The 27471-nt window shown below is 43.4% G+C and overlaps 2 protein-coding genes across 5 annotated transcripts in view; one reads left to right on the forward strand and one right to left on the reverse strand.

Annotated features, from left to right (window-relative positions):
* Wdr76 (WD repeat domain 76) overlaps positions 1 to 2333 on the forward strand; it is a 47130-nt gene extending 44797 nt beyond the window's left edge. The window contains exon 13 of the mRNA XM_026391352.2: positions 210 to 2333. Within this exon, the coding sequence (XP_026247137.1) occupies positions 210 to 462 (253 nt within the window). The 3' untranslated portion in view covers positions 463 to 2333. The remainder of the gene's footprint in view (positions 1 to 209) is intronic.
* Positions 2334 to 5670: 3337 nt separating this feature from the next.
* The window catches only part of Frmd5 (FERM domain containing 5), a 303923-nt gene continuing 282122 nt past the window's right edge, over positions 5671 to 27471 (reverse strand). The window contains exons 8-15 of one of the 4 annotated variants that reach the window (XM_077799893.1): positions 22149 to 22237; positions 18972 to 19035; positions 18352 to 18443; positions 14219 to 14293; positions 13568 to 13636; positions 12448 to 12554; positions 6629 to 6972; positions 5671 to 5739 (exon numbers count right to left, since the gene is read on the reverse strand). In XM_077799893.1, the coding sequence (XP_077656019.1) occupies positions 5671 to 5739; positions 6629 to 6972; positions 12448 to 12554; positions 13568 to 13636; positions 14219 to 14293; positions 18352 to 18443; positions 18972 to 19035; positions 22149 to 22237 (909 nt within the window). Of the gene's footprint in view, positions 5740 to 6134; positions 6973 to 12447; positions 12555 to 13567; positions 13637 to 14218; positions 14294 to 18351; positions 18444 to 18971; positions 19036 to 22148; positions 22238 to 27471 lie in introns of those variants that run through there. The other 3 variants (XM_026391717.2, XM_026391731.1, XM_026391701.2) reach the window with 3 other exon arrangements.

The following is a 27471-nucleotide window of genomic DNA, read 5'->3' on the forward strand; positions in this document are numbered from 1 at the left end:
GTACCAGAAGTTCAAAGTTGAGGAAGACCTCATGTTTTCTGAGTTTCAGACTTGTAGGAGGATGAGATAAGATTGGTGAGAAAAAACTTGTCATTAAAAGAGAAAACTAGCATTTATTACAATGCCATCTTTACCTTCTGTCCAATTATACTGTGAGTTATTTTAACACTAATTTTTTACAAAGTACTGTTGTTTTTCCCCTCATCTAGGCACAACACTATCACTGGACGATGGCTGACCCGGTTCCAAGCCGTGTGGGACCCTAAACAAGAAGATTGTATCTTAGTTGGCAGCATGGCCCATCCACGACGAGTGGAAATCTTCCATGAGACCGGAAAGAGGGTGCATTCTTTTCTTGGAGAATGTCTTGCCTCTGTGTGTTCCATCAATGTCATGCACCCAACTCGGTATATTCTGGCTGGAGGTAATTCCAGTGGGAAGTTACATGTTTTTATGAATTAAGAAAGCTACTTAGTTTCTAGGTAGGTATACCTATTTGTTCAAATTCATCACTGTCTAAAAAACCTAATGATACACATAGCTTAGTGTGTTTACTTGGTGTTATATTTATAAAATATAAAATTGCTTTATTAATAAGAACTATGAGCAGAATATACTAAATTTAGTAAGGGAGAAGCCTCAGAAGATGCTTCTCAGGCATGGAGAGGAAATTTGAGTAGAGGCTGAGATGCTTTTAGTACTTTTAATCAGGCAGTATGTTGAGAAAGTCTAACAAGATAAATTATAAAGCTTGAATGATCAGTATTAACTTTCTGTTATATAATGATAATAGTTTTTAGTCTACAATGATATAGATTTGTGGTTTATTTTCTAAGTTTGTAGTGAATGTTTATTTTTAGGCTTATATGCTGGAAGGAGTCCTGAAAGGTCTTCTAACTCAATGATTTTGAAACTTAGTTTTTAAAAACAAGAACCTTTTTTTTTTTTTGCACCTCAGTTAAATTTTATATGAGCCGGGTGTGGGAGCGCACGCGTATAATCCCAGCAGTTTGGGAGGCTGAGACAGGAGAATCACAAGTTCAAAGCCAGCCTCAGCAAAAGCAAGGTGCTAAGCAACTCAGCGAGACCCTGCTTTATAAATAAAATATAAAATAGGGCTAGGGATGTGGTTCAGTGTTCAGATGCCCCTGAGTTCAATTCCTGATACCCCACCCCCCCAAAAAAAATTATATGAAATGCCAAGAAAATTGCTAAGAACAATTTAGTCTGGGTATGTGGAGCCTTGCTTTTCCTCTTCCAATGTAAGACTAGGAATTGTAGCTCTTCACAGGAAGTCTGTTTAATGGTCGGAGGTTAGAAGTAGTGTTTAAAGAAAAGGAAGAATTACTTAAGAACAGAAAATATAATAAGAATAAATATTGTTTTATAAAACTTAGTTAATATGCATATATATGTAGGTTTATGTTTATGTATATACTGATGTAAAAATTTTTTAATTAGAAGTGAAAGCTACTGCCTTAGTATGTCCCAGATGCCCTAGTCTGTCTGTCTTTAAGCTCTTCAGATTTAATAGTCTGTTAAATGAATAACTTTAATTTCTCTTCATATTTTGGGACATATCATAATACTTTTGATTTTTTTTTTTAAGAAATTGTTTTCTGGGCTGGGGAGGTGGCTCAAGTGGTAACGTGCTCGTCTGGCATGCACGGGGCGCTGGGTTCGATCCTCTGCACCACATAAAAATAAAATAAAGATGTTATGTCTGCCGAAAACTGAAAAATAAATATTAAAAAAGTTCTTTAAAAAAAAAAAAAGAAATTGTTTTCTTAGAAGTTAATGGTAATTTCAATGGGCCTACTGTTGGGAAGAGGGGTTGCTAAATCAGTGACTAATATTACTGTGTAATATCAGCTTTTTCCATTGTTCTTCATTGCCAAAGTACTACTGAAAGACTTGTAAGTAAAAGCTTAGACAATATGTTTGAATTATAAGAATTAGGAAATATTATCTTCTCATAATTGTATAGCAAAGAAATAAAGTATTTTCCTTGAACAATTTTTTTCTAAGTAATTTTCTCTGTAATTAAATTTAAGTGTTCTAAGACTTAGTTTATTAGTAGGTTATGGGTGTTTATAAAGAATGGGAGTTGTGTTTTCTGGGTGTTATGATACAAGCATTGGTAAGTGTGATGGAAACATTAATTTACAAAATGGAAAGTAAAGCTAAATGAGGTTGAATTATGTCTGAACTGTTTAGGAAAACAGTAAAGGAAGGCTTTAAGCTTCCTTTCCCTTTTTCTATACCAATTAATTTCATAGTTTCCAGAGTGGTTAGTTCTGTGGGAATTGTTCTTTTTAAGATGCTGAAAACTACTCTTGATCAAATTAGTACCATCATTTAAGCTTTGAATACTTGGTAGTAATGGGGGGGGGGTCTCTGCAATAAACACAAGAAAATTCCTGACTTTTGTGGTTTCTTTTGCCATTGCAGCATCATAAACTGCTATTTATATCCAGTTTCACTTAGTAGAGTTATACCTTCTTGAGGCAATGCAGGAAGGACGGAGAATGAGTAGGCACTTGTTTCTTGGTCATAAGCTTTATAACAGAGTAATTGTGTACATCTAGATAGCACATAAAGAAAAACTGCCTCCCTTAAACTGTCTGTAATGTAATTTCTCGAGTCTGGTTTACAGCTGTGTGGCTTCTGTAATTATATGTGTTTTATGATTGCTCCTTTCCTTTGGGATAAACTTTTGCTGTCAGTTTGAACTTTTGGATTTCTCCTAAACTCATAAGCTCCGAGTTCCCATGGAGCTGATTGCTTTGAGGTGACCTGCCTTTTTGCTGTTAAGGAGTTGTTCTCATATTGAGTAGACAGAGATGTGGTCAGATTAGGAGTGACCACAGATGATTCGAAATGAACAGAATCTGAATTGCTTCAGTCCTATTTTAGTATTCTGGTCTTTGAATTTCCTTTTCACAGAGAAGATTTGGTGAAGGAAGTTCTTCAGAAAAGCAGCAAGCTTCAGGCTGTGGATACAAAGATTTAACTCCTTCAGCCAGCAAACAGCCATACTAGGTAATCTTGAGAAAACTACTTAAGCTTCATGGTTTTCATTACCAGAACAAGGTCCTATTCACCTCAATTATTCCACATTTAAAGTTTTTCAGTTTCTAGTCATTTATTCTGGGGTGGGGAGACAATGAGAATTGATGGATATATGTTATTTTGTATGATCCAATTGTGAATAGCAGTCAGCTATGTAAATCCTACTGGTAGTATCTTTTTATCTATGTGTTAGTAACTTTTGATACTGTGAGATGGTATATAAATTAAAAAACAAAGAGCCCACTTTTTCATGGTATTTAAATATTTATTTTAAGTTTAAAAATAATTTTCATGGCACCAATGATTTTATGCTAACTACATACTGCATATGTAGAAAAAAGTACATTGCTTTGAAGGAAAATGTAACTCAAAAGTTTTTGGCACACGAAAGGTTAACAACTATTTTTAAGTGAAACTAAGAAATTCACATTTGCAGGTAGTTTACCCTCTACTGCTTAAAGATGCAGTTTGCTATTCTTCAGAAAGTTATTTCCTCTGAAAGATGATGCTATGGAAACCATTGATTTTTCTACAGTGAGATAAAATGAGAGACATAGTAGAACATGAAAAACCAGATAAAAAACTTGAACAGTTTTTAATGGTGGGGAGATATCAAAAAAGACTAGTTACCATCAAAGGAAGTTTGTTATTCAAGCACAATTTGAAAAGCAAATTGAAGGAAACTTTTTCTATCCATATTTTCTGGGAAAAGCCTTAAAAAATCTCAAAAGTTTCTGTTCAGCTTCTAGAAATGGTATGGACTACTGCACTGTTAGAATTCTAGACACAAGTTAACACACCAGGCAATGGGATACTGTATCTCTCTAGTGTGGATGTGAAAGGTCCGAGTCAAGGCTCTCACTCACTGCATAGAGACACCGTGTTCTACAGACTGAGGTAGGAGCACTACACTAGAAGGTAATCTATGTTGCATAAGACAATAGATATCCAGGTTAACACCAGCTCCCTGTCTCCTGACAGCCTTTTCATCTCTGGGTCTACTTTTCACTTTAGTCCTGTGCTAAATAAAGCCTTTGCTTCGTAGATGACAAGTGGCAGTGGCTAGTTGGTTTAAGTGATCCCTATACTAGGATCTCCCTCACTTTGTCTCGTCACTTAGTAAGTATGTTTGTGATTCTGCCCAAATTGTTGCTGGTATGAAAATGATCAGATAGGCCCACTTCCATTTTTCGATTTGCCATGTTTTAGCATTGCAGTTCTTGATCTTGCTCATCTTGGCTCCAGACATCTCTGCTGGTTTGTTGTTCAAGCACCCTGTAAACAAGCAACCCTAGTGTTTCCACTGGGAAAAGGCCTAGGTCTTTCACACGTGCCAGGAATTGGAGAAGAGCTGACCCTTTTCTGCTCCATAATGGTCAGTTTTATTGTCTAGATCAGGGTTGGCATATTATGGCCCATGGACCAAAATAAGCATACCGTCTTGTTTTTATAGTAGTATTGGAACACGGATATGCTCCTTCATGCACACATAATCCATATTTTTGTGCTATGATGGCAGAGTTGAATAATTGTGACAGAACCAAAAAAAAAAAAAGTTTACTGTCTTTACTTTTCAGAAGTTTCCTGAACTGTGGTCTAGATGAAAAAAGTATCTTTCTTTAAAATTAAGACAAATCCACTCTCCCCCCTCACCCCTTAGAGCCCTGATTTTTTCATGGTTGTTATATTCTGAACATGGAACTGGTTCTATCATTTCAGGGTACAAAACAGGAGAGATCAATAAATGACTCTCTCTGTTCTGCTTTTGGGACTGTCCAACATCATTCTGTGTTGGCAGCTGTGTTGGCATATTGTGTGGGTCCCAGGAATATGACCACTGATTATGCTCACATAAGTTCTCAGGCCCCAGATGACTTAGAAATCTCTCCCTGAGATGAGAACAAGATCTTGTGTGTGATGGTTTTAAGAGTTGCAGAGCTCGGGCCTAGCGACTCACGTTCACCCTCTGTGGACCTGTGCTTCTGTGAGCATTCAGGGCTTTCCTCAGCAAGGATAAGTACCTTTTTGGAACTTATTTCCTGATGTGGAGGATGACCCTAGGGGGCAGCATTTCTACATCTAAGTGTTGGTCTCTGCCAAGTTCACCTTCTGTCTTTTGTAAGCATCTCTTAGAAATCTTATTTTAAAAGATTCTTTTCCTTGTCCTTTCCAAGGCTGTTTGTTGATCTTGGAATTCTATTTTCTGACGTTTTGCATTCTCAGGATCATTTTCTTTCTTGCATCGTTTAGTTCATCAGGTTCTATTTTCTTAATCCATAAAGTAAAAACAAAATATGAATAGTTAAGAAAATAACATTTTGCTGTTAAAATATAAATCGAAAGTCTTTTTTTGGGAGGGTTACACTATGTACAAAATAAGCACTGTTTTCTGCATCTCAGCAGTCTCTTGGGTAACTTAGCTCTTGTGTATATAACTACATTTTGTCCAACATTTCTGACAGTACTCTCTCTGGCATCACTGAAGTCATTTAATGCCCCTGGAAAACTAGAAAAGTTTTGAGGTTCTTCAGGAAAAAAAAATCAGAGATGTCTTAGTTCATTATACAGAACTCACTGTGATGCCCATCAGGCTCTAGTCTAAGGGGACAGACTTACCCCACCCCTGCTGTGCTGCTGCTGTACCGGTGGTCCCTTCAGATGCCCACTCTGCTCAGATTTGAAAAAAAAAAAAAAAAAAAGGAAAAGAAAATCCAACTCAGACCATCATAAGAAGCAACTTTCCATTTAATCATTCTACATGGATGTTTACTTTTTAAAAAGTTTTGTCTGGCAAGAAAATCTAAACAGTCCCCATTGTCCAGACCCCTGGCCTGCCCCGCTGAGGCTGCAGTGATGTCTCCCAGAACCTGGTGGCACCAGTAGAAAAATACCTGCAGAATAAGAGGACAACAACAGCTCTCTTGTCTTCAACTAGCATCCCATCTGCTAGGTGACACTACTGCAGTAATCAGTAATAGTAAAATAAATTATTTTTATTTGATACTTTCAAAATAATACACATCTATGAAAAATCAAAATTCAAAACCAAAAATTATCCTGCAAAATTGAAAGATGAGAAAGAGTTGCTGAGCCTTTCTTGAAAGAACCTCTGAAGAAAATGAGTTTTCCCAGTTTGTTTAGACAGGGCGTGAGCCTATCCCTTTCTTCTGGGAAATAACCCTCCTAGGCTGCAGTGGACTTTGAGTCATGAAAGGAGGACTTGGTATGTGTGCCGATGGTTCCACGATGGGTCCCATTGCTGGGAATGGGTAGCCGGGTTCCTTGGTCCACCTGGCTAGTTATTGGGAGGAGTCATGCCTTCTCAGGTGTCAATGAGCAGGCTCACCACTGAGCGGATTTTGCAGGCAAACCATCGCCTGAGGGGACAAAAGTATTGATAGTGGAATTGTTCAAACTCTGGGGTCTGGCGGATATCTCGGAAAAAGGCAATGTCAAGGTCAGACTCGGTAAGGATGATCAGGAGGAGGAGCAAAACAAAGAGGAGTCCCATGGTCACAAGGAGCAAACGGAGGACACTTAAAACAAACTTATTCACCTGTTCCTCCTCTGGCCCGCCGTGCCCCTGACACAGGGCCCTCAGCTCTCCTCCAAGGGCCTCCACCTCTGCAGCAGTTGGGGTGCTGGCCTCAGACTCCTTCTCCTCCTCTATGCTGCAGGTGGCTCCATTGATCTGCCGGGAAAGCAGCATCAGCTCCAGACTGTGCTCGGCCACAGGGGTGGGCAGCACGCTGTCTGCAGGGCTGTAGGCCTCATCTGCAATCACAGCTACTCGCTCGTTGCTGTCTGCCCGGCTGCTTCTCACGTGAGGCAGAAAGGTGTCTCCGTGGGAAGAAGAACGCACCGGGGTGGAATGGGCACTGTCCCGTAGGGACTCGAGGCCTGGAAAGGCAACAAGAACATGAATAGGCTTTCTGGATCCTAGTGTATACTTGTTTGATTGGATGCACAACCCAGTAGTAGTAGCAGTGGCTACTACGTTGTTTTGACATAGCAAGAAGAGGACAAAAGCAGCAGCAAAAACACAGTGGCCATTTTGGAAGATTTTTCTTTTTGCTCATAGATTTAACTCATTTTTTTAAGATTCTGCTTTTCCTGCCTTGAATTTCTTGGGCCTGGTGTTAGCCCCAGTTAGAGGATCTGAATTTCATTTAGACTGCCCCTGATACAGCACTGAGGCCAGGGTTCAGAAATCCGAAGGCTGCCTTTTGAGTGGAGAATCCTCAGAGGCAGGAATGGGGAAGGGAGGAGGAGAATGTATTCTGCCTACTTGGGCTTCCTTAAATACTGATTGCTAAATACTGTTTATCCTTGTTAACAACCCAGCATGCAAGGTCTTGAGCTCATGAGGCATTTATTAGGAATACTGCTCTTCTGACCCCTAAAACTACTCATTATCTCTTTTTTCTCTGATGGAAAATTTCTCTCCTTCCAAGATTCCCCCAGGGCTGTTTCTCTGGCAAGAAAAAAACAGGAACTGATTATACCCTCAACTGAATAGCAGCCACCCAGGCCAGAGCCTTCAGGCTCACATTCACCACATATGAACCACATCAAAGTGTTCCCCAAAAGTGGCTTCTTGTTTCAGGCATGGTGACCTTGCATCTTCCATTCCAGGTCATCTTAGTAGTGCCAAAGTAGCTCTCCTGGATTTTGTGGCCTATGACAAGAAAAGCGAATCCCCCTCTGTTGCTCTGAATAGACCCTGATGCATGCACCATGTTGACAGACTGAATCGGGTTCCCAGCACACCCAGGGCTGATTAGGCAGTTGTCTGGTTTAGGATTAGCTCTAGAAGCCCAAAGGTCTCTCTTAAAAAGGTGTCAATAACCTTTGCACAGAGTGGCTCCACTTCCTGGACTCCCTCATAACAGGTAGCCCACCTGACTAGCTTGGTGGATCCCTTCTCAGCACAGGTGCAGTTAAGGATTCTCCAGAGGAACGAGCCCTGGAATTGGTTCTGAGTAGGGGTGGAAGGTGAGGATGACGGCAGGGCAACCACTATCCATTTTTCTTCCCTTTCCCTCATCATTTGCCATGGCTCTCAACTTCTGCTTTCAGAATCTCCTTATGTTCCAGCAGTATGTCATTCATCCTTATGCTAAAATCTTAAATTTATATGTTTTAAACTTTTAAAGCACTTTGGTTTTGTCTTTCAAAAACTCCATGAATTAGAGTGAAATGTTACAAAATTTTCCTGAAGTCATGTGGTTGGTTGCTAATGGCAAACCGAGGGTGGAATCTAAGCCTCTATTTCATGGTGTTACTGATCATGTAGTTGGATTCCGGGGGAATTAACACCTGCCTTAGAGATTTAGGTCTTTTTTTTAAAATTATTATTGCTATTCTTTTTAAAAAATATTTATTTTTTAGTTGTAGTTGGACACAGTACTTTTATTTATCTTTATATGGTGCTGAGGATCGAACCCAGGGCCTCGAACATGCTAGGCAAGCGTTCTACCACTGAGTTACATACAACCCCAGCCCTGAGATTTACGTCTTAACTGTACAAGAAACTGTTAGAAAATGACATGAAATAAAGAGCCCTGTCCCTTCTTCCAGAGCTCTTGATGCTCTTTTGACCTTTATTATAACCCAATATTCTTCTCTGATGCCCCCATTGGCACATGCTACAACAGAAATATGTATCTTGGAGTATGTCATGGGTCACTGATAAAAAGAAACATCAAGGCCCTGGTAGTATGTTGCTGGCTTGGCTTTTTTCCCAAGTACTCCTTTGTCTCCTCTCTCTGCAACCTCAGCACAGGGCACCGATACCCTCTCAAAGGCCTCCCCTCTAACAAGGACAACTCCAACTGCCAGATCTTCCAAAGCATGACCAGCATTGCTGCCAGTAAACACTTCAATGCAAACTTAGCTTGGCCTACAATTAAGCTCTAAGCTGGTTGGGGAAGGACAGAGGCAGACATTGTGACATCAGAGAACAAGTCAGAGAGTCACCAGAAGCCATATTAAGTTATTGGTGCTCTCAGTAAATATAGATAAAAGGTATGCATTTCCAGTAGACTTCCTGGCCAACTATGATTGCTCAGGAAATAATCTTCTCCCCCAACAGATCTCACCTCTAAGGTTGTTATTCCATGTCAGGTTAGTCCTGAATAAGAATTTCAGTTTTCACTATTATAGAAACCACCACCCATCCAGCCCTTCATCAAACTTATTAGTCTGGGGTGGATGGGGTGGGTGCTGTGGGAAGGATCTAGGCTAAGGGTGGCACAGCAAATCAGGAGTGCGTCTTTTACCTTGGAGTTGCTTCAGCTGACTCCCCTGCCCAGAAGTGGCTCTCAATGAGCTGGGGGTCACAGTTGTCAGGACCCTACCCTGGAGCCGGGGCCCCATCCTCAGGATGCGCACGCTTAAGGGCCGAAGGCAGTGATTAGTCAACCGGAGCTGAACGCTGACTCTGGTGTGAATCTTAATCAGACTCTTCCCCATGGTGGCCCAGGAAGGTGGATACTTCTTTAGTGGAAACCAGTTGATCTCTTCAGGGAAACCAGCCAGGCAGGGGAGAATCAGAGAGGAAAAGGACGGAAAGCCAACTAGGGACAAAGGATTTTCACTGATCCCATGCCACAGCAGCCCCTTAGCAGTGTGTGTCCTGTGTGGAGAGAGAAGGTCTGTTCCCTGAGCTTCATCAGGCTGAACTACAAGGAAGGAGCAGCTTGGAGAGGCCAACGTTATCAGGGGACTGGATTTAGTACTCAGCAGCACTTAGAGCCATAAAAAGTAATGCTTCCCAGCCTGTAGTTCTTTGCCTGAGGCCCATTTAAGGGCCAACCTCTCAGAGGATGAGGGACAGCAGAAGGCAAGGACCAGTCCCAGAGGGTAGGGGAATCAAGATTTTGCCAGGAAATCTAGAATATACAGACAAAAAGACATTAGGTTTATCCAGGCTACTTGAGTGCAATGAAGTCATGTACTAGCTTTGGGCTTGATGGCTCTGAAGTGTGGGGAGGTGACTCTAGGGCTGGTAAAGGAATGTGTCCCATCTTCTGTTTGCTTCCTGCTGAGTGGTGCCCCAAAAGGCACAATGGATGAAGGGAATCAGCATACTTGAGCCTTATCTCAGTGTCAGTCCTGTGTTGATAAAAGGACTGTTTTTTCTTTTTAAAGGGCCCCTCTTTATTGAGATTAACATAGAATTAGTTTAAAGTAAACCTTATAATGTTTTTGTAATTTTCTTCCATGGCTTTTGGAGATAGCAAGTAAAGCTCCTCCTCTGGAAAAGTCAAATGATTTCTGAGGTACTAATTTATGTGCTCTATGGACTCTAAAGAGCATGGATGGCTCATGCACCAGTTTCACATGTACAAGAGTAAGTTCCCTGGGGTTTTGGTTGATTGTGCCCTTCTTCCGAGGCTCTCATTACATCCCTCAAGGCTTCTCCCTGCCCTGGCTGGGTGGAAATATTTTTTATTTCCACAGGCTTGGTAGTCCTGCACTGATAGTCATTTAACTGCTAAAGTCATATTTTTTCCACATCCAGATGAGATGTCCACCTTCTTCTACCTTGTCTCCCCCTTAGGCTGGTGAGGGTCATTCCTACATAGCTGTTCCTACCTACCCAACCTGAGCCAATGAGTCCTATGAGGTGCATGACTAGGAATATAGGCTGTGCTTGGCTGCTGGCACCCTTGGGTATGGAGTGTGAGGAGCAGGTGGGTTTGGTGAGTACCATGTGGGAGGCTGCTGAGCCATAATCTGCCAACTGAGAAGTTCTATGAGGAGCAATTTTGAGGAAGTACCCTGGCCCTTTGGAGTTTGTCCTCCTTAGCAAGTCCTCCCAACTGCACCTCTCCTGGCATTTTGCAAGCAGGGTGAAGAAATTGGAGAAGGAACCTATGGCTGCAATAGGAGAAAATAGGATCTGTTTCAAAGGGGAAGAAATTCACTTCCTTGAGATATATACTTCTGAGAAGAGGGACAGCAAGAGCTATGCTCCATTTTCTAGCTCAGCCTAAGATGGAGGGGGTGGGGAGACATAGGAGGCTATGTTGATGATGGTCACATCTCCATAACTCCACAACATGCTTGGCAGTTCACAAGGCACTCTCCCACACCCTGCTCCATTCCACAGTGTGGGTGACAGGCTAAGAAGCCACTTGCCCCAGAAAATGCATCGCTGAGCTTCTGTTCAAACCTCCATGTTGATTCCTCCTTAGGGCTTGGCACTGTGCTTGCTGCCTGCCTGCCTTAGGAAGTGCTTTACAGTACTCTCAAAAGTACTTTACATATATCAATTCCTTTGCCACCCAAGGGACAGGCAAGGAAAATGTCCCTGTTTTATAAATAGCACAACTAAGATAATTGTAATTAATATACAAATAATTAACTTGATGGTGGTCATCTAGCCAGGTTTCTCAGCTTCTGGGATGGAGTTACATACCACAGGCAGGTGATTCATACTTAGGTGATCTTATGACACATCCTAAAAAACTAAATACGAACCAGAGATCCTCCCAGGGGACTAGCATAGCAACACTTTCCCTAACCTGAGCAGTTTTTCATTTCAGTAACAAGCAACATTCCCACAGAAAGGGCATAGGGCCTTCCCTCTCCAACTTCTACTCCATAATTCCAGGACAGAGAGGTTTGAAGCAGTCTTGCTGTTTGCCATCCTCTGGGGCCTTATAAAACATCATCTTTGAGAATGATAGTCAAATTTGACATCCAGCCTGTGAATAATGAGCCAGGTCCATGGCAACAGCTAGAGGGCAATATTCTGAGGACATCTCCTAACTGAACTGACTACCTAGAGAACAGAACAGAGGTTGGCCTCAGATACCAGGGTGCCTAGTTCAGCAGATACACAGAATTTCTCTTCCCACCTCCCCCAATGGGAGGGAGGAGAGAGGTAGAGCATACTGACTTCCTGAGACAGCAGTAAGTTCACATAGCAATAGCACAGATTTCTATAACTGAAAGATAAGGTGGTGACAGCTATTGGAAGAACCAAGTTTTTATTTCTTGGTTAACTGTCTCATTCATCCTAATCATACAAGCTGTGGAGACTGGTCAGATCTAGGAAATGAAGGGAAGGCCTCTTGACAAAGCCATTCTCAGAACTGCATGGCACCTGGCAAACTCCACATACAAATCTCCCAAAGGGTTAACCCCATCCACTCAGATCTACACCCCATCCTGGATCATAGTACACAGGCCAGGTAAGACACCCCCTTATCCTGTATCCAGCTGGTGTTCCCTGCTGCTGGGCTCTTTCTTCCACAAATCCTACTGTTGTCTCAAATGGAAATTAGCTTCTTTTTCAAGGGCCCTGAACTTGGCCAAGTCACAACACGGAGGGACTCAATATCATCTCCAGGAGCTGAGGCTCACCTTCCATGATGGAGATGTGAACAGCTCTTCTGCGGGTCCTGGGGACACTGCTCAGCCGTGGGCCATGGGTTATAGAAGGACAGCTCCGGCTGGGAACCATCCCTGCTCTGAGGCAAAAGGAAAAGAGAAACCTTTTCACTCAGTGAACAGACAGATGTAGGTGTGAGCTACTAGAATGTTTGCTTGTATTAGGTTTGGGTTCTTTTTATTTTATTTTATTTTTTTATGTAATGCTGGGAATCAAACCCAGGGCCTCACACATGGCAGGTAAGCACTGAGCCACATCCTGAGCCCCTGGATCCTTAAAAAAAAAAAAAAAATCTTTAGTACCTTCTCTTTGCTCTTGGCCCTTGGATCCCAATAAGAGGCTCTGCTTCAATCTCTACCACCTCCTTATACCCCAGACTCACCTAAACCTTTCTTTAATGGGGCAGGAGTGGTCCTGGACTGGACTGTGAGGGAATAGAGCCCCAGGATGAGCAGTACTCCTGAGAATGTACCTGAAGACCAACACTGGTAGCCTCCCCTGACTTCCCCCAGAGGCTGCTGCATGGGGGCTGTATGTGGAGGGGCAGGCAGCAGTGTTCCCATTCCCAGAGGCAAAGGCTGGCCCCAGATCCTAGTGTTCTAGGCTAATCACATTCTTTCTGGGTCTTACCCGTTTCTAGGAGATAGGCTACTGGAAGGAAATGCATGAATTATGGATATACATGAGGCATGTATCCTGAAACTATTTTAGACCCAGAGTGGCAGGGCTGTGAGGCTATCTCTGGCTTCCTGCAATGGATGGATTCCAGAACCAATGAAATATTGCTGCTTTGTCATATCCTCCTTGGTCTGTGATCAATATCAAGATTTGGGAGAAGAGAAGAGAATCACAGGGAGGTAGCACCTAGGTCTGCATATTATTCGCAAGTAGCCTGGCCCACTCTTGTTTTTTATCATGGGTTAAAGACTTCTCATTCCTCCAGCTGGGACAAATTTCTTCACCCTTCTGCCATACTCTCCTCCTCTTTTGGTGGCCATTGTGACCAGGAGCTTCACTGAACTCAAACTACTAGGTCTTTTGAGATTCTGGGATCTGAGTTGGAATGGTTTCGGGGAGCTCCTGGCAACCTACCTGTGTATTTCCGGTGGCTCTCGTTTGATCTTGGCACTCGATTCCATTACTTCCTTTGCAACTCGGCCACTGTAAGTAGTATAATAAAAACAAACAGAAAGAAGTGAGATTGTGTTCTAGGACTGTTACTCTAAGATCTCATGTACTTTGGCTGAATAAGAAAATGGCCTCTTTGGCCTACCCTTTCCCTAATCCTTTGGTCACTGAGAAAGGCTTGCTTGCCGGGATGGAGTTCTAAAGTGTCATGACATCCTATCTTAAGAGAGTTTTCTCCTTCTCTGGACTCTCTGAGGTCTTCCATTATCATTGAGGAATGATTTCTCATTGCCCAGCATTTCCAGTAACATTACCAAAACTAAACAAAAAAACTCTGTATAGACAGTGAGACATTAGGAATCACTGTTTCAGTTCTTATTGGGCTGCTGTTGTAAGTTGAAGAAGAGACACATTTAAAACCCTACAGACAAACAGCTGCAGGGAAGGAAAGAAATAGTAAAAGGGTTAGAAGTCAGGAGAATTGGATGGAAACCTCAGGCTGTGCTGAGAGTTCCTCACTGTCTTTGTTCTCAAGGATAAGGCCCACTGAGTGACTGTCCGCCAGAGAAGGGTCTGAAAATAGATTCATAATGGTTACTTACTGTCACTATTTACCTGTATCGGAACCGGCTCCCTTTAAAGAATAAATTGCTGCTGGACACTGTGCGGACTTGGCTTGATTTCTCCAGCCTGTAGCAAGGCAAAGTTCAGTGTGACCAATGGCCTAAACCTGTCTCATACAGGCCAAGGCTGCACATTCCCAGCTCCTTCCAAAGGCCATGTGAGGAAACTTGATTCAAGAAAAAGCCCTGGGTAGCCCACGCTTGTCTCAGGACTGGAGGCTGTGCTCACAGCCAGGTGCCCTTCTGTCTCAGGGCCTGACAGTCACATGGAAGCCTATTTTAATGTCAGGAGAGTGAAGGCCCCTGAGAAGGTTTATAGAATTGACCAAGGGAACCCAGGAAACAAATGTTAGGGATAATGGTCTGGTGAAAAGAAGAATGCTATCCTTCTAATCTCAGCTATGCCTTTATTGGCAGTGTGACCTCAGATCAGTCTTTTTATTTTTTTATATTTTGCAGTACTGGGGATTGAACCATGCATGTTAGGAAAGCACCCTCCTACTGAGCTACATATCCAACCCTTCTTAAATTTCATTTTTGAGACAGGGTCTTGCTAAATTTCCCAGACAATCTTTGAACTTATAATCCTCCTGCCTCAGCTTTCTGCTGGAATTACTTGCACCACCACACCCAGCCTCAGTCTTCTTCTCTATGAAATGATGGAATTGGGACTACTTGACCTCAGAAGTCCCTTCTAGTTCTAGTATTTGATGCTTTGTGTCCTTCTCTGGGTAATTGTGGGTGGAAAAGAGGGTAGGGGCTGCCCTTTCTGTTGCATTTTCCTGCTGGGGAGTCCTAACATGCATTCTCATAATAAAAATTCAGAGACGTCCTGTGGTGAGGAAACCAGCATAATTTCAATAAAAATTCTATCATTTATTTGAATTTGGAGCCATCCTGTTTTCCCCAGATTACCTATTTGACATCACTTTTGAAACTACAGAGAGCTAATGTGGAGATCTGGGAAGGCCATGGGCACTGGAAAACATCCTCCTGGTGGCTTTGCTGATCCCATTAGTTCTCTCACCCTTAGAAATCGAGGCCTGGACAGAACTGCCCAGGGGGGTCTCCAAGACCTGACTGCCGTAAAACCCTCCCAGGGTGCCTATAGTACTAATCCAGCTGGGAGTCCATCTGGCTCTGACGTCTCTGCCATGATGGGCATTGAGTATTTAAGGAACTGTCTCCACAATCCATGAACAGTTCCTGGAAGACACCACCCCCACCACTCCATCTCAGGGCTCTGTGAGGATTCAGCCTACTTGCCCTCCTGCCTCAACATGTTCTTGAGTCTGCCCCAGCTATCTTCAAGGCACTAGGCCATAGGCAAGATGAGGACCTGTGTGTCAGAGATGCTGAAAATGGGCTGAAATGATTGGTTGCTACCAAAGACTTGATGTAACTGGTATCTGATCCAGGCTGGAAGCTTTTAACAATTAGGACATTAAGGAGGCAATGGAAAACTGAAAAATGACCTCAGTTTCTAGTGTGGGTACAGAGGAAAAACTCAGAAACTGAATTTGGTTACAGGTTTAGAAGCAAACTTCTGTTATGGGTGGTGGAAAACAAAGCTTTAAGAACAGGTGCTGGAGAAAACAAGAGACAAAGAGATTCCTTCTGTTTGTGTTAGACCATTTAGCAGAGAGAAAGAGAGAGAGAGAGAGAGATAGAATGCTTCCAAATGTATCATCCCCAGGGCAATGAAAGCTCAGTGCAGAGCCATCTCTGGCTTTCCTCTCTTTGTTGGGGAGACTCAGGGAACCCCATCCTTCCTGTGTTGCTTCTCGGTCCCACAAACAAGAGTTTGCTTCTCAAGTTGCTTCTCTCCAGGTTCGTGTAACTGACCAAAGCTGAGCTCTGTCAAAGGCAAAGGGAAGGTGGTGGCAAAAGAAAAAATGTTTGCTTGGCTTTCCATGGAAAGCAGGGACCGAGTAGAAGAATTTGGCCATGCTAAAGTCTCTCCTGAGTGTCCTCTTCATGAGATGAAAGACATCCCCTCAGGTTAGAATTCAGACTGCCTATTCAGTTCATCCTGGTGTTGGTATCAAATGCACAGTATTATTTAGCAGTTCAGAAAGCCTGCCCAAGAAACAAGCAGCCTCTGGAGCTGTGGCCCCAGAACAGCAGCAGGTAACAGAGTCTGCTCACTGGGGAGGGGGATGGTGCCCAGTCAGCCCCCGGCAAGTCGGGTCTCTCCAGGATCCTTTAGGGGCATTTGATGATAGCAAGGCTGACCCCAGGTAGAATATACCAACTGTCTTGCCTTGTCCTAATCAAGACACATCTTATTAAAGCACAAATTTCTTTATTTATTTCTCTCTTTATTTCTGGCACAGGAAGAAACTCCCGGGTGCTCTATCACTGAGCTACATCCCCAGACCGTTTTATTTTTTTATTTTGAGATAGGGTTTCACTAAGTTGGCCAACCTGGCTTTTTTTTTTTTTTAAGAGAGTGAGAATGAGAGAGAGAGAGAGAGAGAGAGAGAGAGAGAGAGAGAGAGAGAGAGAGAATTTTTTTTAATATTTATTTTTTAGTTCTCGGCGGACACAACATCTTTGTTTGTATGTGGTGCTGAGGATCGAACCCGGGCCGCACGCATGCCAGGCGAGCGCGCTACCGCTTGAGCCACATCCCCAGCCCAACCAACCTGGCTTTAAACTTGCAATCTTCCCATGTAGCTAGGATCACAGGCATATGCCACTGCCTGTGGCTCCCTAATGCTTTTATAATCTTCTTATAAAAATTGAAAAAAAATCTTCTTAAAAATTTTTTTTTTTTTTTTGGGGCTGGAGATGTGGCTCAGCGGTAGTGCGCTCGCCTGGCATGCGTGCGGCCCGGGTTCGATCCTCAGCACCACATACCAACAAAGATGTTGTGTCTGCCGAGAACTAAAAAATAAATATTAAAAATTCTCTCTCTCTATCTCTCTCTCTCTCTCCTCTCTCACTCTCTCTTAAAAAAAAAAAAAAAAAAAAAAAGAATCTATAAAAAAAAAAAATTTTTTTTTTTTTTAAAATTATGGTTGCGTGGAATTGAACACAGGGCCTTATACATACCAGGTAAGCATTCTACTAGTGAGCTACATCACCAGCTCGACACTTTTTTTTTCAGTACTGGGAACTGAACCCAAGAGTACACTACCACTAAGCTATATTTCCTAGCACTTTTTAAAAATTTTTAATTTTGAGGGACTGGGGTTGTGGCTCAGCGGCATAGCGCTCACCTAGCCACATGTGAGTCACTGGGTTCGATTCTAAGAACCTCATAAAAACAAATAAACAAAATAAAGGTATTGAGTCCATCTAAAACTAAAAAATAAATAAAATAAAATTTTAAAACTTTGAGACAGAGTCTCACTAAGTTGCTCATGCTGGCCTTGAACTCACAAGTTCACATCCTCCTGCTTAGCCTCTCAGCTGTGTGCTGACATGCCCAGCTCCTGCCACTTACTTTATCAAAGAAAAGTGAACACAAATAACTCATACTTTACAAAATTATTTAGTAAGCACAATTCACCTATGGCCTAAACCTGGCTTCCCAATAGTGGTTAAGCCCTTGCCCCTCCAGCGACCCCACCCTAGGCTCCTGGGTACTTGGTCTGTTGTTGGCTATACCTTTGGTAGTAACACAACAGGAGGGGCTAGCATCGACCCCAGCTCAGCACTGGGCAACCCACCAAGAGACAGACCTCAGAATTTCTCCAAAGAGTGGGGCTCGGGTATGCTTTGGGTTGTACCTGATCTTTTCTCAAACTGTTGTGCTCCAGGCCTTCCAGGGCTCTGAATGATTCAACAAGGACAGCATGATTCAAATTAAACACCCTTTGTCTACCCCAAAAGGTCATTACTCCATCCTGGAGGCTGTCCAAGGACAGACACCTCTAGGCAGACCCTTGGGCTACTTAGCAGAAACATTCCCTGTCTTTGGCTGTGTACCTGGGGGGGTGGGGGCACAAAGACCCAGAAAGGGGTCTGAGTTTTACTAGGAAGCCAGCCTTGTCATCTCATGTCTCCAAGTCTCCTGTCTCAAGATTTCTCAAGGTTCACATGCCCATTTTTTTCTTAAAAAGCAACCTTTGTGACTTTGCCTCTGATAAAGATGGTCCCTATCATGTGTCTACTCACTTGTAGAAGGCTTGGTTCTCAATTCCACATTTCCAGAGGTGCTTGCAGGCTTCTGGAGTTGGAGCAAAATAAGTGAGAATAATTTTCTTTTCCTGCAAAAAAATTTCACATAGAAATGACTGAGTGTGGATGAAGAAATGAAGGGTGAAGTAGCCGGGAAACTAACCCTTGTGCTGCTGGAAGCCCCCAGCAGCTGGCTAGCTGGAAGAGAAGATCCAGAGGACCCACTGGGGCAGACCTCAAGTTCAGTGCATCACCTAACACCTGGCAAGTCCAATCAGTATAAGTCTCAGCTGTCACAAGTTGATCCAGGAGAGCCATTGGTGAGAAGTGGCATTTGCATCTGGAATTTCCGTATATGGAAAAAGAATCTCACTTTGACTACATTTCCTGGAGGAAGGGATCCTTTGGGTGAAAACTCTGGGTGTCATCAGCATACCTGAGAAAGTATGTGCTCCAGAAGCTTCCTACCCTTCATACCTCACCTCCAGGTCTTGACTTGATGTTGGCTGAGCATGTGAGTGGCTTAGCTCTACTTGGACCCCATAGACTTGGCTCTAGACTTCAGGAGCCATCGCAGTGCCCCAGCCCTCCCTGAAGAGAAGGAAGCCAGCACTCACCTCTTTCTGACTTACATATAAATAGAAAGTCTTTCCTTCAAATTTCAGCTTGGTCACCTCATTCCTAGAAGCACAAAAAGAGCACCTGTCACCTTGATGTGGGCTGCTGGTTCACAGCTAAGGCTTGTAGATGCACAGCCCACCCCAACTGGAAGGGGCTCCAGGCACAGACACAATTTTAGCCAAAATTAGAACTGAAACAAGACAGCAGCGCAGTGGCCTTAGAGAACAGTTGTTGGAACAATTCAATCCACAGTTTTCTGGTCAATCACACTATAGTAATAGGGTGATAGGAGGATTTCGGGCTCATCAACAGTGGCTGTAAAAGGGAAACATTTGCATGGAAAGTGAGTCTAGGTAGAGTGTCCGGGTCATTTCAGGATTTGGTTCATAACACAGGTGCATTATCTGGATGGGACTGTCAAATGTAAGATGCCACAGATAGCTGATGAGGCCAAAGTTCAAGATACAGCAAATAATGAAATACAATGCAACCAGGTTCTGAGGGAGTTGAGTCTTTCAGGTGACTGTGCCACTGGATGGAAAATGCAGTTTAATGCAGACAAATGTCAAACAATCTCAGGGAGGGGGCGGGGCAACATACCAAAGAGAGAGAACAGATTACATGGAACAGTCATGCAGCGTACTGACCAGGAAAGGGGCTTAGGGGTTATTGTAGAAAAATCCTTGAAGCCACCAGCCCAGTGAATGGCTGCAGTAAAAGAGGCAAACAGGATACTGGGGTACGTCACCCGCAGGACAGACACAAATCAGAAGAAGTGACATGGTTACTGTACATGGCACGGCCTAGACCTCATCTCCACACACTGCTTTCAGCCTTGGTTACATTTACAAAGTGAAAAAATTACTGGGGCCTTAGGAGGATGTCCCTGAGAGCCAGAGAACTAGGCCTTGGCATCAGTTGCTGCTCACTTCACTTCTATCTGCCCAGCACAGCTACCCTCAGGAGCCACAGGCCCTCTACCCCTCTCTGGAGTGCCTATTTTTCCACCCATTTGAGACCCCTAAGGAGGTCTGATTGTGTAGATCTGCTTCCACTTTGCTTATTCCTCTTGGTAATTTCTAGGGAGGTCTCCTCAATATCCTAGTAAGTAGAAGAAGGGTAGTAAGCACTATGTACCGAATTTATACCTGGACATACTTCAGGGGACAGATAAATCACTTATTCTTTATGGTCCTGCAAATCATGATTGGGTCAGGATGATACTCTACAACTTGTGACCAGCAGTTCTGAGCTAGGACCAGTCATGTAGCATTCCCTCCATGTTTGATTCTCTTTCATTCTCCCTTTCAGTCGGTCAATCATCAATCTCACATACTCACATACACTACATTACATATCCCGAGGTTAATATACAGGCAAGTACACAGATTATTTAGGCTCTATCAAGCAAGATAGAAAAATAAGGGTTTTCTTTTGGGGGTGAGGTTGGGTTTATATCTGTATTATAAAGTTGAGGGGCCGGGGCTGTGGCTCAGTGGTAGAGCGTTTGCCTAGCATATGGGGGCACTGGGTTCGATTCCCCGCACCACATAAAAATAAATAAAATAAAGGCATTGTGACCATCTACAACTAAAAAAATATTTAAAAAAGAAAAAAAAAAGTTGAGACATGGTGAAGAGACTCCCTGAAGAAGTGGTACATGAAAGGAAGAAAAAGATGGAGAAGCAGTGTGGCTTCTGGAGGGCAAGGGATAATTAGAGACTATAAGTATCTGTTAGAGTGCTTCTTACTTGTTCCTAGCTAATTGTGTCCTCTAACAGGGTCCTCATGAGACAGCTACCCTGGTCAGAATGTCACTGTCTAAGGAACATTGAATATCCCAGATATATCCAGGCAGCAAATGATGTACACTAGGAGAAATGTGATCCTGCTCATTGTCTTTTTCTGAAAAGTATTTTGTTGGACAGATTTCAAATCCTCACATCAACACCCAGAGAGCACAATGAGGACCACTTGAGGAAGCCAAGGAAGCTGGTATGTTGGGTAACTCCAGGCAGCAGGCATGTCTGCATGTCTGAGTAGCAGTTTCTCTAGCACTGTTGTAGATCACCCTGTGGCTGTTATTCACAAGAATAATCTGGGTTTAAAAATGACTGGTGTTCTAAAGAGGGCAGAGGAGGGCAGACACCTACAGCACCCCAGAAAAAAGCTGATTGGAAACCAGCTCTGTACTCAGACCCTTCATATGCTCTTCTGGAGAAGGTAAAGGGATGAAGACAGGGAGCAGGCTTTGCTACTGAGTTCTGCTGGACCAGGGAAGCCATTTATCCAAGCCCATTGGAGGAACTGGCCAGCTTAGACATGGCAGGCTGAGACCTAAGCAGGCACAGAAATCACAGGGACTTAGTAGAATATGCAAAATGTCCTAGGGAGGCTGATAATGTTTGCAGGGGCCAGCCATCCAAAGGGGCTCAAGTATAATTCAAATGGCAATCAACAAATTGGAGTCTTCCCAGCCATAAAGAATAGTGCCCAAACAAAACAAAAACTGGCAGGAGGAAATGCAGTTCTAAGAAGCCGCAGCTGTGGCAGAGACTCTTGCCTGCTAGAAGTGGGAGTGGAGAATAGGGGAAGGAAGACAGTGTGGACATGACTCCTGGAGGCGGAAGACACTTAAGGCCTAAAGGGGAATAGGAGTGAGAGCAAGCAGCATCTGAGCTCTTGCAGACCAGTTGCCCACAAAGGAGGTTGGTCTGAGAGGGTGTTGTGCAGAGTAACAGGATGACTTATCTGCCCTAGGGGTCATGGTCTGTGTTGTGGAGTAGATAGGGGACTTGGGCCATCTACGGAGATGCTCTCAAGCAGCCTTAATAGGGTTGGCAACGGTCCTTAGCAGGTGATGGCACCAAGGACTCAATTCTCTTGGGAATTTTGCTTCCCTAATATTGGCTCCAGCCCCAGGCCTCCCCAGAAATTAAATCTTCTTAGTCTTTCTCTCTCTGGAGAGGCTGTTGGCTCTCAGGGACAACCTTGTGGAAGAATAGGATCCCTAGGAAGAGACCACTACCTTCATCAGTTACCATTCTCAACACAAGGCTTTGGAGAGGGCTCCGAACCATAATTGCCCAATCACAGACAAAGGACATGGGAACCACAGCCCCTCCCCAGTTAGTGAGATATAATGAGCCTGTTTTGGAAATGAAGATACTCACCATTTAATGAAGTGGACCCTCTTGTTTCCTTGAAGAACAACAAACCCAAAAGGAGTGAAGGCCAGAAATGCAGCATTTCCTGACACATCCTGCAACACAGAAAGACTTCTCATTGGGGTGATGTAGGCATAGAGGTGAAAGAGTGAGAAACATAGTTCTTCATAGGGAGGAAAGGTTACTACCTCACAGAAGGTTGCAGACGCAAGAAGCAGGGCATCTGGAATCACTAGACTATGGTTAGAGTCCCAGCCTTGCTACTCACCAGCTTACTGAGCCTGTTGCCCTTATCTGGAGGTACCAACCTTAGAATGTTATGAACTACCAAAGAGAACCCCCAGGCATTGGTGATGAGATTGTGCAAGGGTGTACAATTGTTAAACATAGAGTTACCATAAGATCCAACAATTCTACTCCTTGGTACGTGCCTGAGAGAAATGAAAACGTGTCCACACAGAAACTGTACCTGGATGTTAACAGTAGCACTATTCATTATCATCCAACCAGCAGTAACAGTCCAATACATTTTGCAGTGGAAAATGTCCACCAATTGATAGGTGAATAACCAAGTGGCATAGTATCATACATGGAATATTATTCAATAGTAGAAAGGAATGAAAAACTAATACATGCTACAACATGGGTGAACCTTGCAAACATCATGCCAAGTGAAAGAAGTGATCAAGTGTTGAATGATTCCATTTATATATAATGTCCAGAATACGCAAATCCATAGAACCAAAAGGAAGATTAATGGTTCCCAGGGGCTAGGGAAAGAAGTAGGGCAGTGCCAGCTGATAGGTTTGGGGTTTCTTTGTTATGGGGGTCATGAAAATATTCTAAAATTAGACAGTGGTGATGGTTGCTTAAGTATGAATAACTAAAAGCCACTAAACTACACACTTAAAAGGGTAGATATTATATGAATTATATATCAAAAAGCTGTTATTAAAGAGAAGCAGTTATCATCAACATGATGGTCCTATGACACTGGGCTCCCTCAGGAAAGTTTAGCTGATGATAAGCAGTAATTGGCTGAGTAGAACAGTTACCACCAGCCCTGAGGTGCCTGAACCAACAGACAGGTTCTCCTGGTCACTGGTCCTCAGTTTGTAAATATCAGGCTTGGGTTTCTGCTGAGCAAGTGGGAAGAAGATGTAGCAGAAGGTGTTGATCATGGTTCTGTGAAGTGGAAAAATGAGCTCCACGAGGAAGGAGCTATCTGAAAGATTACAGGGCACTGAGTACAGTGGCACAATCCTGTAATCCCAGCAGCTCAGGAGGCTGAGGCAGGAGGATCTTGAGTTCAAAGCCAGCCTCAGTAAAAGTGAGGTGCTAAGCAACTCAGTGAGACCCTGTCTCTAAATAAAATACAAAATAGGGCTGGGATGTGGCTCAGTGGTTGAGTGCCCCGAGTTCAATCCCTGGCACCCCTCACCCCCACAAAAAAAGGTTTTGGGGCTTCTTTTGTGACAAAGTTCAGGTAAGAATCTACTGTCAGGCTGTGTGGTGATGACAGAGATGACCAGAAAACTAAGCAATGAAACTGGCCAAACATGCCAGAAGAATTTTCTGGCACAGCTCAGGTGATGTTATGGAGTCCATACACCTGGAAGGAGGCTTGTGAGTGGAAGCTGTGGCTGCTAGGCCAGATGAGCCTGAGGGTTGGCTCTCCTGATCCTTCGCCTGCAGAGTTTGCTACCCTGGCATAGATTTTCAGCCTGATCAGCCCTATGAACATAGGGGCCTCTGCAGGGTCTGATGAGCCTTGCCTCAAGGAAAACACAGGTTTGCCTCTTTGAGTCATGCAGGTTTGAGCTTCTGGGCCCAGAGAATAAACTAATTATACATTTCACAAACATTTCTGACTAATGTGTTGTTATCATTGTCCTTTTCTTTGGGTCAAGATCCAGGCACTTGGCTATAAGCGTGGTGTCGTTTAACTCATGGGCATAGCAAAAAGTTTTTAAAAATAACTGGAATGATGGGGCTGCCATTGTGGTTCAGTGGTAGAGCGCTTGTCTTGCATGCATGAGGCACTGGGTTCTATTCTCAGCTCCACATATAAATAAATAAAATAAGATATTGTACCCATTTGCAACTAAAAAAAAAAGTTAAAAAACAAAACAAAACAAACAAAACTGGAATGAAACACTGCATGGCCACAGGACTGGATTTTCTCCTTCCTGTCATCAGTGCTTGGTGGTGGTTATTAATATCTGAGAATCACACACTGCCCACAGATACTGTTCCTGCCAGGAGGCACCAGGGCTATCCTGGCTGACTTGGCAGAGATATGGACCAGAGCACAGTGGCCTCTGCGAAGAGAATGCCTGGGAGGCAGCCTGCCTCAGATGGAAGGTGGGTGCCAGGCTTTCTACTCCTTGTGCAAGCAGGATTCAGGGAAGTCCTAAAACTTAGAGACTCCAGGGTAGAGACCTTATTGTGAGGTTAAAAAAAAAAAGAGTTTCAAATTTTCTTTTTTGTGGAAAGAGCTTCAGTCTTGGTGTAGGACTCAAGCTCGGCTTATTGTTATTATTTTTTTCAGCTTATTATTTGCTCTGTGGCTTGCTTAACTTCTCCAAACCTCAGTTTTCCTCATTTGTAAAATGAGGACGATAATACCTATAGAAACACTACCTTCTGATGTTAGGATGAGGGCCCAAATGCCTCACTGCTAGGAGGAGGCCAGTGGTGTTCCTGGAGAGGGATGAATCTGTTGTACTCATCATTAATCATTCACGAGTTGGGGTAGAACACACCATCCAACATGACCTGCATCCACTCAGCACCATGAAGGGTCACCAAGATGACCAGAAAAGGAGTTTTGGAAATCAAAGCACAGATGGATATTGGAAATAGGAACATTGGTCCTCCTCTGCCCAGTACCCACAGGTTCTACCTGCAGTTATATACAAAGCAGCCTTCTGCCAACAGCCAACCAAGAGGGTCTCCTGATAGAGTCAGGACCATGGCACTCTTGGTTGTAGGGTCCCTGGGGTTATCCTGTCCCTTCTTTAGTCAGTCTTGGATGAAGCCTCTTCTTCTTGAAAAACAATAGGAAAGATGACTCCACATGCTCTTCCAGACACTAATAAATCATTTCTGAAAGAGCTAATGGTTGGGGGACCGTTAAGTCAGTCATGAAAAATCACAGTTTCAAAATACTTAAACTTAGCTCCAAGAAACTAGAATGGAAAGGAAGAGGAGGTGGTAGCACCCTATAAGAGACTTGATGGCACTTTATGACAGCTCAGAAATGGAATTCTTGGTGGAAACTTGCCATCTGAGTGGCTTTAGTCAAGTTCATCATTTCAGAAGTGAAATCTATCACCCTGTCCACAGCACAACCAAGAGGGGCCCACTCATGGTGGGAAAGTCACCTCACATCCTCTGAAGTCAGGAGCAACTTGTCAAGATGGAGGAAGGGTTACTTATTTAAAGAGGGGGACAGGGGGCTGGATGATGAAAGTAATGACCCTATTTTAAGGTCAGAGAAACAGTACAATTTTATTTTTGTTATCTAATCTAGATCCTACTGTAATCAATTTTCTCCTGGCCTATACAGAGCAGATATAAACTGGTAAAATTAAATTAATTTTTTTATAATGATTAAATCTTTAAAAATTTTTTTTTGTTATAGACACAATATCATTTTTTTAAAGTTTATTTTTACACGGTACTGAGAACTGAACCCAGAGCCTCTACCACTGAGCTACAACCCCAGCCCATGATTCTAGAAATCTTTATAGGTCTGTGTCTTATCAGAATTGATGGTGACTCATGCTTGGTGCCTAAACAAATGCCATATTGGCAGAAGGAAGACCATTAACAGTAACAGCAAAAGCACTGCATTGAGACCAGATAACTCTGGGTTTGAGTCTCAGTATTGTCCTAACCAGTAACTTTAAGCATGTTAGTTAGTCCCTCAAAGGGAACTTCTTATCCCCCTCTTATTCCTTATTATCTGTACCTTCAAAGGCTCAGAGTTTTTATCTTAAAATAAGGACATATTCTTGGTAGTGATGTTGTAAAGATGTTATAATGCCAGTGGCTCGGGAGGCTAAGGCAAGAGGATGGCAATTTCAAAGCCAGCCTCAGCAATTTAGTGAGATCTTGTTTCAAAATAAAAATAAAACAGGCTGGGAATGTGGCTTAGCAGTTAAGCATCCCTGGGTTCAATCCTGGTTTAAAAAAAGAAAAAAGGTTGAGATAATGTATGAAAGGACCTAGCACATGCAGAGTTTCAATAAATGGCACTTTTGAGACATATATGATAAAAAGGTCAGGCAGAGGCTGGGTATCTGTGATGAGTCTAACTGCTACAGGAGACTCAAGGAAAACAACTAACCTTGGGACCAGCTTGGATGGAACAAGAAGGTAGTTAAGGCTGGAGAGGCATCAGGGGCAGGGAACGTGCAACAATGGGCTTGGGCAGCTGGGGGCTTCTGCCAGGAGTGGGGAACTGAAAGTTGAGGCAGAAAGCTCGGGACAGGCTTGTACAAGTTTGGAGTTTGGGTCTTATTGCACACCTGCTAGCTAATGGAATGCTCTGGCTGTCCTAGACAGGGTTTATGGCTCCTCCTTCTGGTCCCAGGACCAGACAAGGACACTCTGAGCAGAAGGAAACCACCAGTGTGTACAGGACAAACAGCAGCTTCTTAATCTGTCCAGGAGAACAGAGCCCAGCTGAAGCGTTATTCTGATTTCATTTAATTATCAAAACGATTCCTCTTCTTCTGTCCTCCCTAGGGCTGCATGCCCCAGATTCCCCGGGCCCAGTAATTGCCTCTCTGTTAATAGAAATCATCAGTATTTATTATACCAAGTGCACCAGCTTGTTTCAGCTCTCCTTGTAGCGACATTAAGGGAAGTACTTGGTAGCACATGACTAAAGTGACTCTACTTACTGGTAAGAGTAAAGGCTCCCAAACTGCTCTCCTTGCTCAGGAGGGCTGAGGAAACCATGGCTAGAGCCTAATGAGAGGAGCCAAGGGACCATGTGTGGGGTCTGCCTGCAGACCTGACATAGCCCCCCGTAAGCAGAGGCAAAGGGCCCAGGAACAGGGAAGTCCAATGAGATGACCACCCCCACCTCCCCAAAGTAAGTGCGTGGGGCGTGTTTTCTGTTTTACATAGGGTACGTACGTGACCAGAGTGTGAATTCTTCCTCTGCTACTCAGGGCCTGGTGAACCTTGATGTCAACAGAACATCAGCCTTCTTGATTATAAAACCAGGAGTATAACATCCAGCCCCTTTTCCCCATAGCTGGCTGAGGAATCAATTAGAAATGATGCAAAAGGAGTTCACTGGGCCTGTGTTGGA

This window comes from Urocitellus parryii, chromosome 6 (assembly GCF_045843805.1).
Source record: "Urocitellus parryii isolate mUroPar1 chromosome 6, mUroPar1.hap1, whole genome shotgun sequence".
In the NCBI taxonomy this organism is placed as follows: Eukaryota; Metazoa; Chordata; class Mammalia; order Rodentia; family Sciuridae; genus Urocitellus; species Urocitellus parryii.